The sequence below is a fragment of the Toxotes jaculatrix genome, chromosome 7 (genome assembly GCF_017976425.1).
Source record: "Toxotes jaculatrix isolate fToxJac2 chromosome 7, fToxJac2.pri, whole genome shotgun sequence".
Lineage (NCBI taxonomy): Eukaryota > Metazoa > Chordata > Actinopteri > Toxotidae > Toxotes > Toxotes jaculatrix.
The window spans coordinates 4,461,228-4,475,686 of NC_054400.1; the positions used below are offsets into that span (position 1 = coordinate 4,461,228).

The following is a 14,459-nucleotide window of genomic DNA, read 5'->3' on the forward strand; positions in this document are numbered from 1 at the left end:
ACAACTAACTGAAAAAATAACCAATGGATAGACAATAATCAATAATGAAAAGACAACCCTAGACAGAACTGAGTTTTTTTTTTTTTTTTTTAATAATTTTTTGGGACATTTCATGCCTTTATTAGCATATTGAAATAGAAATTACATGAAATAAGGGGACAGGGAGCTGGGGAACAATATGTGACAAAGGTTGCCAGGGAACACCAATTCAACTGAAGTGACAAGTCATCAGTGCCTGATGGTTAAGAAACAGTTGTAATCATCGTTTTAAGTCATTCTCATGCAATATAGAGCGCATGACAAATTCTGGCAGCATCAAAAAGAGCAGACTGGTGGTGGGGGGTGAGAGTGTGTGTGTGTGTGTGGGAGGGGGGTGTTAAGCAAGAGAAAGAGAAAAACAGTTTAGTCTGTTCTATTCCGAAAAGGGGAGAAACGCAGCCTCAAATTACTTTGGCTGGGACATGAAAGTGAAACAGGGTGGCGGTTAAGAGACGATAGCACTTAAAATACAGCTGCAACCGCCAAGCCAATAAATAGAAAAAAGTAGGGAGCAGCACTTTTAACCTTTTAAACCAGCGTTTGTGTACTGCTACTGTTGCTTTGGCGCTGGGAGTGGCCCGATCCCTGGCACCTCCCGTCTGGGACCGGCCCATTATGGCCTCTTGGGGTTTCCAGCCTGTGGTGAGAAAGCGCGCTGGATGCCTTAAACCACTAAAGCTCTCATTATAGTCTAAATGCAGAGCGACACAACTCCTGCCAGCTCCAAGGTAGGAGCTCCAGTATTTAAGCTCATCGTTGTCTTAGCTCAAAACCACCACTTTCCCCCTGCACATCCAGTAAGAAAAAAAAAAACTCCCACTTTCAAAGAACCACATCATGAAGTCTCCCAGCTATAGTTACTGTCACTTCGTGCACATGGAGATGAAGTTCAAAGGTGAAACGGCTCGTGGGTGTTGGGAAACTATAGCCTCTTCTTCCTGACGCTGGATTCAGGAGATGCTCTGTGTCCCTTCGGAGAGGAAGTAGGCAAAAGCCACATTATTCCCTCTGGTTCTGGCCGACGACACTATGAGTTCCATCTGGTCCTGTCGGTGCCCCTGCCACGTCCCTGCCTCAGCTCCTCACTCACATGCTGACAGCATGGGCCCGCTGGAAATCAGAGGCAGATGTGCGCTCACGCAGTGCAGCGCAGCTCATCTCGCTACAGGAAAGACGATTTGGCGTCTGAGAGATAATGGAGAATGATGAACAGCAGATGGCGTTTCCCTTTGCATCATCCCCGTTCTAATCATGGGAGCTGTGTGAGGGAGTGTGAAAAATATGGTGACGAGCAGACTGACTGAGCTGAGGCGATTCCGATCATCATTTCACCCAGAGGCAGAGCGCTATCAGCTGGCTTTGTCAGCCCACGTCAGTGTCGGTGCCCGTGTTCACACCTGGGTGACTCAACCAGGGCACGATTCGGTCACGCCATCATCGCTTTGCTTAACGGCCTCAAGTCAAAACTGTTGATACTACGTGGCAAGGTATTGTAAGAGTATCGACACATTTAAGCTTCATAAAACATGAGTCAAAGCACCGAGCTGTTCATTACAGGTGGTTTCACAATTTGAGCAATTTCTCTGGACCCACAGCACTGCTGCCTTTTCACTTCACCAGGAAATTTTCATTATTCTAGTCTAATCGGGAAGTATTTAAATACAGGACAAGAGGTGAATACAATTTAACCACCTGACAGGACGGGCAGCCTGCAGAGTTAACAGCCACTGCTGTAAATACACTCATAAAGTCGTCTTAGGGAAATGTCTGTTGATACACACTCAGTCTTATTTCTTGACAGAATGATTTAAGGACACATTGATTACTTTGCTATTACAGAGTCGAACTGGAGCAATCAGAGAACTGGCTTGGGAAGCCTGGGGTTTGGCACTGGGGCCAGATCTGCGTCGTCATGCTTCCCCCCTCTTACAGCAGAGCAAGAAGCAAATTAACTTAATTTATTATTTTTGGCCCCGGCAGCGTGTGCCACTTTTCGCACTCTTCAGGCAGAGCTGAGCGGGTGTTAGCTTTAGGGAATTAGTAAAGGCGAGTTGTGAGTGTATGAGCAGAGACTGTGGTTGGGTCTTTGCTCAGGAACACTGCCAAAGCCCCCCTTTCCCCTGCATTTGAACCCATACCTGCTGAGGTCTGGTCACTACTGTACAAACAAGGTAACGCAAACCCCTCAGGGCTCTGTCCAAACAGCACAAAAGAGAACTAGAAGGCCCCGTAAGCCTCAGGCAGAGCAAATCAAGCACCTTATTGACTAAAAACAAGAAGGCTCAAACCTTTAAAGCAAAAAGTACACAAGTGCAACGGTTGCAGAGGTCAGTGCGGACAACCGAATGCAACCTAAATATTCGTCTTCAACCTAATTCCAGAGTAATACTATATCCGTTACAACACCGCAGCAATTTCCCAACACGTTCCTGCAATGTTATTTCACAAGTATAGAATTCGCAAGTGGGGAATTTGATACCAGTTTAAAATTATACTCTTCAGGTTGTATGGTTGTCATTCGTTGTCAGTTTCAGCTTTCATAAATCTTTGGTAGAATATATGCTGTAAGAAATTCAAGACAGTACGCTGCGCTGGACAAACTGCCCCTCATTATAGCCTGACAAAATATAAGCTGCCTCTAAGTGGTCAGAAGCTATGTTAGCAAAGAAAGCAAACCTAAATAGATGTGGTTTTCGATGTAAAGCTGAGGTCCGACATTTCTGTGCGGTTACCAAGTGGCGCCAAATGGCCATCACTGTGTATAAACAGGGGCCATTTTTGTGCTGAGTATCCCCTAATTTGATCCCCGCATATCATCTTTCTTTCAAAGTAAGAGTTTTTTAGAAACACAAAAAATGCAGTCGTGCACTGAAAAGATGCTGCTGTGTGGCAGATACAGCCATTGTTGCAGAGCGGCAAAGGGATGGATGAGGGATGCAACTAGCGGTGCAGATTCAGAGTCAGTGTCAGTGCACGACATGAGAAAGACAAATGCGCAAATTAAGCGGCGTCTTAACTCGTTGCATATGACGGCTCATGGTAGCGTGCTGCTAAAATCCTGAGGTTTCTTGTGATGCAGCCCACCAGTGCACATTGACGCAACATGGTGAACATGATTAAAATCAAAAATGTGTATTTGCAGCATTTAAACTACCCAGCCCTCAACTCACTCTCCACAGGCTGCATTCAGGCCTGTTTTCCCACCACTAACCAATGATCTTATGGAGCTCAGTGGTTTCCTCGGTCCAAGGCCACACTTCATCAGCTGCTGCCCGTTGGCAGAAAAGATGAAAACATAACGTCAGATATCATCTTTGCTTGTGTTAATGCAGTGACACCTTTACTTTCTCCGTGATCACTAACTTCATGTGTTAAAGATACGATTAACGTTTTTTCAAAATACTTACAAGTAATTCAAACTTTAACGATGCAAATTCTAAAGGATGGAAAGGCGCCATACAAACACCACCAGTGGCTTCCAGCTGTCCCTCCATCACAAACTTCAATCACACAGAATAGGTTAGAGATCAGGAAATAAAACATTAAATCCCTGGCACATGACTAAACTATCTTATGCACAGTGGCCAAGCAGATTAAACAAGAATTACAAAACTTCAAATAAACACTTGGCACTGCAGAAAAGCCTCATATTTTAGTGACTTCTACTCAATCAAAGTTGGATGGTGGATCCAAGCATAACCAGCTCCGGCCAAGTGCACTTGTCATGTTTGGGGCCAGGAACTAAAAGATGGGGTGGGGGGACATGGAGGCTGCTTCCACGGTGACTGCTTACACAATTCTTATTTATATTTATTTTCAAAGCCTTAAAAATAGTTACAAGTGAGCCCAAACCAAAAAACATGCAACTTCAAAGCCAGTGTTGATGACGGCTGCACAGTAACAGGCTACAGGCGGCGGGACGTGTGGGTTCGTTTACACGCTGGTACGGTCAATAAAAACAAACATATTCCGCTATTAAAACTAACTTTTTTTGGGATTTAAAAGTAGGTATTTGACCAAAACTCGCCGCCGAAGCGGATAAACTGTCAAAACGAAGCCCACATAGCAGCCTCGCAGCCTTGTCGCTCTCGTAAAAAAAAAAAAAAAAAGAAAGAAAAGCGTGAAGCCTGCTCGGTAAAAGTTTACAAACTTTCTGGAAGCGGTGGAGGATTTAGAGCTTTTTAGGAAACGCGTGCGTTTCGGGATGAGGGTAATTAACAGCGAGGAGCGCTCAGCGGAGCTCCAGACATCAACAAAATAACCTGCAAGAGCATGTTTTCCCTGTGAATGAATTCCACAAGATAGGAGCCATCTTGTGACCGCATATGCTTGCAAGCTTAGTACCATCCTCACACCGCCTGCATACACACTCACACACACACACACATACACACCATACACACCATACACAACTCTTGTCAACCCCCCAGCCCCCGTGGAAAAAGTTTTAAGAAGGGCAGCTTAGTAAAATTACACCCCGGGTCCCGGTGGTGTTGCTCCGGACTGCTGCTTGTCATTCCCCCGTAAGAAAAAGACACTTTACACGTACTTGAACGATCTCCCCCTCAGCGCTGATAGTGGCTCCTGCTTTGGAGAACCGTCCTTGCAAGCCAGTCGTGTAAGTAGTATAATCTCCATTGGGACTGGACTCGAACAGAACCACTTCCACAAAGGCAGTGTCCTTGGCGAAAACGGTACCAAGAGAAGCGGCGACCACCACGATCACCAGGACCACTGAGTCGGGTACACGATCTGAGCCTCCCCTTGGTAAAATCATCATCTTGCCGGCTGGATCTGCGCCGATCGGGACATAATTTCACACGGATTAATTAATCGGGTGAAGGTAATTGAAATCAGGTCTATGCGCGCCACGGGCGACGCGTCAAAAGAGTCAGAATTGTGCAATAAAAGCTGAGCCTGGGCTGAAGCGTGTTTATTTCACCACTGCAAGCCTTGTCAATTACACTGCCTGCAAACGCTCCCCCTCTCTCTCTCTCTCTCTCTCTCTCTCTCTTTCTCCCTCCCTCCCTCCTCTCTCCCTCTTTCTTTCTCACCCCCCTCCTCCTCGTCGTCTACAAAGCGGGTCTCTTTTGATCTCCAAACACGTGATTTTTTTTTTTTTTTTTTTAGTTTTTTTTTCTCTCTCTCTCTCAAAAGGGTTATATCCCCACCCACCAATCTTTCTGACCCTCTCTCTTGCACTCCCCATTCTGAAGTGCCAGCACTCAGTTAAGGAGGCACCGGGGACTTCACTGAGCAGCGAAGGCTGGGACTTCATGTTTGAAAAATCTTGAAGGCACGCGTTTAAATTTGAGTTACTTCGGTTTTATTAAGTTGACTATGAATCAGGGGCGGCGTTTTTAGCCCCCCGTTGAAGTCCTGGACTGTCCGGTGGCGATTATTCCCCGAGTTTGACTCGGTCTTCGCTGTCGTTCCACCTTAAAATAAACACTGCCCTCCTCAGGACGCTTCATGATTTAACCGGGCTAATTTTTCAATCAGATTCCGATTTGCTCACCTACAGTTTACAATGTACTGAGCTGTTTGCAATATCTCAGTTAGAACAAACTTTATAAAGTTTATTTTACTTTTTTTTCCCCTCTTGCATTTTGTTCTGACAAAAATTTGTTCAGTTTTCCAAAAAAAAAAAAAAAAAAAAAAACTACAATATTTCTGTGCAAACTATCTGTCCATGTTATAGATCGAAGGAAAACTCCTTTATGTATTTAAATACTCGAGGAACCCTGTTTTGATCATTTTCCTTTCTCTCTCCAAGACACTAATTAGTCATGAGCTGTTGTTGCTGCAGATGAAATCCAAGGCAGTTCACTTGTACACATATAATTGTGCATCAGTCTTTAGGCAGATGGGTCTCCAATTAACTGCTGTCTTTGATCTTCAGAGTAGTTGTCCTCATCCTGACAGGCCTGACAAGCTAATCACAGATCATTTCAGGCATTTTACAAACCTCAAAATGTTTCAATGTAATTTGACATCATTTCTATCTACGGAAAGTGAAATTAGAGGCTGGATTGAAAAATTATGACCGTGAGTGAGTTTAAGATTCGTCATGCTTTTATTGATAAACATCAGTTTTACTACCCTCTTTAAAATGTGCAGACGTATCTCACGTTTCTCTCGTGGTGCTGTTATTTACTGCAGAAGAAGGCTTTTTGTTTCCCAGTCATTCTCTGTTCAGGATAAAAAAGTCCATTGTGAAACTTCCACGCTGACCAGTTCCTGGAGAACGTTTTCTTTCAGCGTGTGAGACTGTTCATTGTGTGTCTGTAAATAAGCACACTGTGACCCCAAAGGACAGTGAAAGAGAGGATAAACACACATTATCTTTTTTATTCCTATTCCTAAAAGAAGATGATTTGAGTCTTTGTGCAACTGAACAATTCGTGGAAAGAGCTCACAGTACTGTTACCAAGCATTGTTCGGGCTACAAGACTCAGGGGTGACAGTATAATGTGGACTAAAATCTCAATCTCAGTTCTAAGAAAGTTTTTTTTTCAAAATATTACAATAATGGCACATTGAAAAGGCCTGTTTCTAATAATTCTACCAAACCAGCCTCTTGCAAAGAAAACACTCAGGTGCTTTTAATCTCCCAAATGAAGGGGGAGCTCTGCACAGTGATAGATGTCCAAAAAAGCCCAGAAAACAAGGTCTCATCAACTGTGAGGACTTTTTAGGTCAAGAATGCAGCCGCCTCTGGAAGAAAGCGTGATGGTCAACATGTGTTCGGACTCAAAAAAAAAAAAAGAAAAAAGAAAAAAAAAAGAGAGAAAGGAGCAGGGTGGAAAACAATTCAAAGCCGAAACTTTAGAAGTTCTTCAGCGCCTCCAGCATGACAATAATTTACAGATCACATTGGACGTCACTCTGTTTTATGAATCCTGATCCACACCACATGTCCCATATCTGTCTTGTGACACTTAACACCCTGTTACAGTTTCTCACTCTCGCACACCCATTAAATACAGATACATTATGACTCTGAATGAATAAATCCATAAACAATAGGACTTTAAAGGCACAATGCCTGTAAGCTTAATGATGAAATTTAATTAGATTTACTTTATCAGTTTACTAATGGACCACAAAATGCATTAGGGCCTCAAGTTACAGTCGTCCAATTACTCACAGAAGGTCTCTTGTTCCTCTTTTATTGCAAGTCTGCCCTCTGCTGGTTGCTATAAGTTATTTTAAAGCTCCATGTTAGTGGATGAAATGTTTACGGGGTTTACTTTTCAAATTATTTGAAAAGAGTATTGTGACATTTTTTTTTATCGTGATGAGAACAAGTCTCATTTTCTCACTTCTTTCTAGACAAATTGTTCACCCCCCTCCGTATGCGGTTTTCATTCTACAGCAGCTGTGGATCCTCTCCTGACGCTCCAGTCTCTCTCTACAGCAGTGTTTAAACTCAGGCCACCCTGAGAAGAATCAGCTGTCTACTTGTTTAGGCTGAGAGAGTGCTGAGGATGGGAATGACTTTGAGGGATGATAGCTGGTCTGGCTTTGAGCATTACTGTGCCACCTCTTCCAACAGGCTGCTCAGTGGGGGCACGTCTGTCGGTTTGTCTTTTTCTAGTTGAACTTGAGAAAGATTCATTGGCTAATTTAAAACGTTTCATGTGATATTACAAAGCTAAACACTCCCTTCCTCTCTTCTTTTTTCTTTTAGTCAAACATGCACTTTTCTTTTTTCTATTCTGACTCTGGAGTGGAAACCTAGCCAGAGCTGAAACAATAGGCAATTAAACAAGTTATATAATTTATATTTATATATATTATTTATCATTTATTATACACTTGTGTTCATTATTTTCAACACTTTTTAGACTAAACAATTAAAAAACTCAAATTATTGTTATTTCCCCCAGTTTTTCCCAACACGAATGTTTATTTTTTGGGAGATGAATTCATCTCAAATGTGTCAGTGTCAAGGGGAACACAATCGTACAAACACTTGTATGAAAATACAGGTGTCATTTATTCATGTTGGTGGATGTTCGAGATCAAAATGTACTATTTGCTTTTACGGCGTCCTTGTTTCTGCAAACGTATCTGTTATGCTGTTTACTATCCAAGTCGTCATGTGTCTGTCCAGCATATTCCCAAGCTGCCTCACTCTAATATACACATTCATATACATCAAATAACTGCAATGACACTAATTGTTTATTGTAAACCTGTCAATGTGAATAAGGATTTGTCCCTAAGTGTCTTGCCAGGATAAATAAATAAATATGAAATAAACACAAGATCAAGGGTTGCTAATAATACCCAAGGGGAAAATCTGAATGTGTTTGATCGCTCCTTCAGCACAGCACTATGTGTACCAACCGGGCTCCCAGCCTCCGTGAATTGTCCCTTTGTTGGCATGTTGCTGACGTTATGTTTTAATGAAGGAAGGAGATGATGAGGAGGGGGAGCATCTACATTCATGGCTCCCAGAAGAGCGCATCACTGCAGCATGTTATTACATAAAGCAATTAGGGGGCCCCACAGCCCCCCAGATTATGGGAGATGCTTTCCCCATGACTATTGACTCCAGCCGGTTCAAAGTATGTTGCATGTTTGCAATGATGTCACTGCACAAACCCCAATGGGAAACTCTCATGAAATGGTCTGCAATGAATTAAAGTTGAGAGGACAGAGGGGAAAAATACCAGCACAGAGGGACGGATGAAGGAGTGTTCTTCAGTTATAATAATAATAAAAAGATTACATGTAAAATAACACAACTTCATATATATATCTATATATCTATATATCTATATATATATATATATATATATATATATATATATATAGAGAGAGAGAGAGAGAGAGAGAGAGAGAGAGATACCCTTGACTGAACTCTGAACTTACATTTTGCACTTATACGTTGCCGTAAAGTTACGAGCTGGAGGGGTGTTGCTGATTAATGATACACACACACACACACACACACACACGCACGCACGCGCGCACGCACACACACACACACCTCCAGGATAAAACAAATACATAAAAAATAACATTATACTTGGGCTAACCTCTGTTAGAGAAGTTGTTTATGGTGCAAAAGATCCTTTTTCTAAGTTTAAAAGCAGCATTAAGCTGTTAACAGTTCTATTTATGCTGATCAAGACCACATGATGCAATTGAATGCTCTGAAAAAGCCAGTGAGGGGGCCTTGAGTAATTTTGTTTGGGTCAAAGTTTTACTCTGCATTATTGATCATTTTTTTCTCTTACATCAAAACAATAAAATTCAAACCTTTAATGAAGATGTTTATAGATTTTTGCAAACCTTTTTGGCACCCTCATTAAAAAATATACTCCTCTAATTTCACCACTTTGAAAATCAGGCCAAACAATCAGAACATACAGAAAACACAAACATGTGTCTCAAAAGTTAATTAAGCATTAAGTTAGTTATAAATGTAACTTTATCTGACTGAAGTTCTGGTCAGACAATTATAATGACAGTATCAGCTTTACAGTGGACAAACGATAGCATCAATCGCTATCAATCGCCTGTTCTCCAATTTTCAAACAGCTCATAACTAAATGTTACAGGCTTTGAAGACCTAACTATTCAGGGGCTGGGCCCTTTCCTGGTTGGACCCGCACCATCACCACCACCACCTCGGATCTAGCTCGAGGGTGAAAGTTGACTTTGAAGTGAGGGGGAGGTATTTCAATAGGCCCCTAGTTCAGTCAAGGGGTAAAGTTGCAGCCGTAAGGGGGGAGGGAGAAAATGAGAGAGGAAAAGGAGTGAGGGGGAGAAAGGGACGAGGGCTGGAGCCTTTTGAAATGAGGCACCTGTACATTTGAGGCTTGCAAGAACAGGTATGTTCCCAGAGGTGAAGGGGCTTTAGAGAATTCAAAGTCATTTCAGTCAGCTCCCGCTCCCATAATCTGTTCTGAGAAGCGAAGAGGGTAGGGGGGATATGATGTTGATACACTCACACAGGCGTGAACATGTTCTCAAAAGACTGGATGGATGGATGGATGGAATCTGTGCTCACACACACACACATGCACCCACAAAGCAACAGGACAAAAAAAGAAAACAGAGTGGTGATTTAAACAAATGCGGTGGCTCACTTGGCTTCCATTAGTGAAAAAAGAAATCTCTTAACAGGAGCTGAAATGCTCTGTCTTTAGCAACGGGGCTGTGAGCAGCGTAGAAACCAAAAGTTAGAGGCTGATGTCCTCATCAGGGATCAAAGAGTAAAAGGAGTGAGTGGGGTTTGCCTGGTGGCAACATGACGGGAAAGTGGATGAGGAAACAAGACTGGAAACAGGAGATAGATGACGACCCCTCAGGACAGTGTGTGTGTGTGTGTGTGTGTGTGTACATGCACAATAGCGAGTCTGTTTTCATGTTTGGTAACTTCTTCCACTTTACAAATCTCAGCTGTTTCAGTTGAACTGAGCAAGATTTTTATCTAAATATCCACATGTATTATGAACATAAATTACCGGTGGCCGTTTTCTTACTGGCAGGAAATGTTGTTCCACCAGATGTGTAACTTAAATACTGGATCATGCAGTGTTGAGAGGAAAGTTTTATACTGCAAACTTAAGTTAAAGGAATAGGTGGACATTTTGGGCAGTGTCCCAAAAAACAGATGAGAAGATCCATATTACGCTCAGAATAGTTCTTTTTCCTTTAGCGTTCTTTTACACAGGGAAAGAATACTTTCTACAAGGATATCTCATATATATTCCTCATTTCATAATTAAAATTTATCCTTTATTCTGTTCAATTAAATAACTTAAAAACAAGAACACTATTTGAAATTTTTGGATTTGAATAAATCTTTTTGTGAGCTTCTGTTGTATAATTTTGTTTTGTGTGTTTGTAGCACTGTTGTTTAAAATGTATTTATTCAAAATTTACAACGACACTATACTTGCAAATATTCCCTGGGGGTTGAGAAATGTCTTACCTTATCTAATTTATCACTTGCACTTATTACTATTATTTTTAAATTTACATATTACTTACATATAACTTGCTTGTCTCTAAATTTGTTCTGTTCCTGAGTCCAAGAAATTCATAATAAACTGACATCACTTTATACTTAAGTTTTATTTTTATTGATTGATTGATTGATAATTTTGGTTATATTTTTTTTATCTCCTATTGACACTTGAAAATTACCAACTTCCAGTTACTCTGTGTCATTTTCATTAATTTCCTCTTTCACCTCCTCTCCATGTCTCCTGACTCAAAAACTCATTCATATTCTCACACCTCCCGTTTGATTGCTCCCTCACTGCCTCTGACTGCAGGCACAGATCATCACTCTGAGGAGGAAAACAACACATCACAGCGCCAAATCCCAAACATCCAAATACCCAAATGAAAAGCTGGTCTGCGCATCACTCACGCTGGTCTCAAAGACGCGATGTTTGGTTTGCGTGAGAGGACATGCTGACATAGTGCAACACTTTGCCACATGTGCCACCCGGTGGTTGGGTGGCAGTAGAGATGTGAGGATGGGGGGTTGGAGGGAGGGCTGACTGGAGAACTGGCTGGGGAGAGAAATGTGGTTCGCCATGACTGAAAACAGATCATCTTCCCTCCTGGGTCTCTTTGATGTCTGTGAGACTTATTTTGTTTTCTGCTGATTTTGTGGTAGTGGGTGCACACGCACACATGCTCACAGGCTCACAGGCTCTCACACACACACAAACACACACACACACACACACACACACACACACACACACACACACACACACACACACACACACACAATGGCGTAGGACCTAGCTGAAGGAGACATCAAAGGGACTTCAGTTCAAACCAGTAGCCGGTAGACATAAATTCAGTTTCCCCGGAGAATCAGATCTTTGTGCGAAGCAGCGGCTCATCGAATTATTACTTCACTGCATTAAAACCATTAGAACTTAACTAGATTTTCAGCTCAGATGTGGGCCAAGCCTCTGAAGTACTGTAAGACAAGTCTCTTTTTTCTCTCAAGTACTTCAACAGCAATAGTTATGATTTAAAGTCCATCTTTGACCTTGGAAACAGCAGTTGAGGAAATAATCTCATCACAGGGTCCCTTCAGTAACTGTTCTGGAGCTTAAAATCATATTACAGTCTTACTCAGCACATGAAGCTGGGGATGCAAACTCTTCATGTGAGATTATTTTATCAACAGCAACGGTTAAGATGCTGGAACATTAAGAACACTTTTGTGCAGAATGAAAAACAAGTTGCTTTTATAGCCAAATTACCACATAGCTTCACCAGTAAAGACAGTTTTAGCCATTACTTATTTCAGTTAAAAACGAAACAAAAAAAAAAGTCCTTTCCTGGTGCTCCACTCACCAATAGTCTGATGTGTGCACATCAAACTGGGGAAATTTTACTTGACCACTGGACCAGTTAGTCATGGACACATCTCAGAGACTACACAAGGATGAACATAGACACTATACTTCCCCCTCATCTTTTCAGAAACAGAAACGAATCATGTCTTGACATTTATGTAACGCCACCACTGAATACAGTGTGAAGTCACAGCTGCTGGTATAAATCAATTTGGATATCCTGTGTTGGTACGTGGCGGTTTCTGAAAGGCTAATGTGGGCTGTTTCAAGAGATCAGACTCAGCTGCACTTTAGTCTGAAATATACGTTTTTGTAGTGATAGTTTCAGGCCCTAAAAGTCAGTTGCATCATAAGGCCCTGGTTTTTGTATAATGTATTGTCTTAGCTACCGGGGGTGTGTTTTAAGACTGCCCAATACTCATCCCAGTTTAACAGCTCAAGGGAAAGTCACATCGGATTGTATGAATTTTACTAAATAAACATTATGGGTCTATGTCAAACTCTTAAAATGCATTCAGATTAGGAAGGATAGGTTTTGTATTTTTGTGAAAACAAACATGTCAAGATTTTAAAATGTGCTATTATTTCAGTATGACATAAGTTGTCCTTCTATTCACGAAGAAGGGGTTTCATCTGAAGCAGAAGGGTTTTGTTTTTTGTGTGTAATGTGCAGTCACAAACACCAGAGGGCAGCAGGACACATGACTTCAGCTTGGACAGTTAACATCCCCATGCCAGACTTGAACTACGCAAGATTACGAGTAGGGAAAGTCAGGTAAAGGTTAATATTACACCGTGCAGCAGTCTTGCTGTGGGATGTGTGCACCACACATATCTGAGTTTGACACTGAGCACCGGATGAGGAAGTGGCAGTCATGAAGAAACACGCAAGTTACGATGAACATAAGATTAATGTGTGTCTCACATCTTCTTCCTTGCCTCCGTGTTGCATCAGATCAGTGTTGCATCATAGTGAAGCCACGCAGCACACATATAATCATTTCCTGTGTTTTTGCTGATTTGTAATCTATTTCCTCTGGCACATCATTTTTTTCTTTAGATATATTATCACTTTGCTATGCCTCTTCTTTGCAACGGAGACTAATTACTCAAGTTGGCAAACAAAGTGAGAATGATTTGTGATTAATAAATATATATTTTTAAAAGATTAATAAATAAATTTAGGATCTGGTTTATGTGTTAAATGTACTTAAAATAATGTGGTTGTCAGTCTGTAGAATAGGCCTGTGACTCACCTGCTCTGTCTCATTTAGGCAAATTTAAAATACACATATGCTTTGCAGATAAAATGTCAAACTACCTAACAACCGCAAGAACGCACTTCACCCCCATGCTGTATATTAAGACCCTACAGTCAAAGTTACCGCGTGGTGAACTCAACAGCATCAACAGGTTGTTACGAGGCTCCTGCATCATCATCTGTTTGTGAACATTACAGTGCGAGCAAATAGTGTTGTTGTTGTTAGTCTGCCAGTACAGTGAGAGCAGATAAATGTGGCCCATCAAACAAAAAGAGCGCTATGTCAGCTCTCTGTACCAACAAAGCTCGGCTTATTTGGGCGGACAAAGTGCTTGCAGAGACCCTAAGACAATTATGGAGAGGACAGACAACAAGCACTGTTCCACTGGTTGGATTTAGGTCAATATTTATTGGAACATGCATTTGGCTTGATTGTTTTGTTTCCTATGATGTCTCTCAATTAATGTTAGATGTGTCACTTGCTGCAGAAACTGTATAATAGATGGATTAATTAAAAATTTGTGAAGCATCAAAGACAAAGGGGATTCTTTGAATCCAACAGCAGGGACATCTCTGTGCTACTGAGAACCGTTGGCGTCTCTCTCATCCGTTTTACTGCCCGATTACACAAAAAATGTAAATGCAAAAGCGATATCTCTAGATTGGCTGGCACACAAGTACATGCACTCACTCAATCAGATAAAGAGCCAACTGGTTATGGACTAACTGGTGTAGAGAATTTAGAATGGAGTTACTGAACGAGTTACTGACACAGCAGCAGCTCTACACTGCTGCAGGGGCTGCAAAGA

The 14,459-nt window shown here is 41.7% G+C and overlaps 1 protein-coding gene across 2 annotated transcripts in view; it reads right to left on the reverse strand.

Moving 5' to 3' along the window:
• The window catches only part of znrf3 (zinc and ring finger 3), a 63,061-nt gene extending 58,043 nt beyond the window's left edge, over positions 1–5,018 (reverse strand). For both annotated transcript variants that reach the window (XM_041043034.1, XM_041043033.1), the window contains exon 1: positions 4,589–5,018. In XM_041043034.1, coding sequence (XP_040898968.1) covers positions 4,589–4,819 — 231 coding nt within the window. In that variant the 5' untranslated portion in view covers positions 4,820–5,018. The remainder of the gene's footprint in view (positions 1–4,588) is intronic.
• Positions 5,019–14,459: the final 9,441 nt, after the last annotated feature.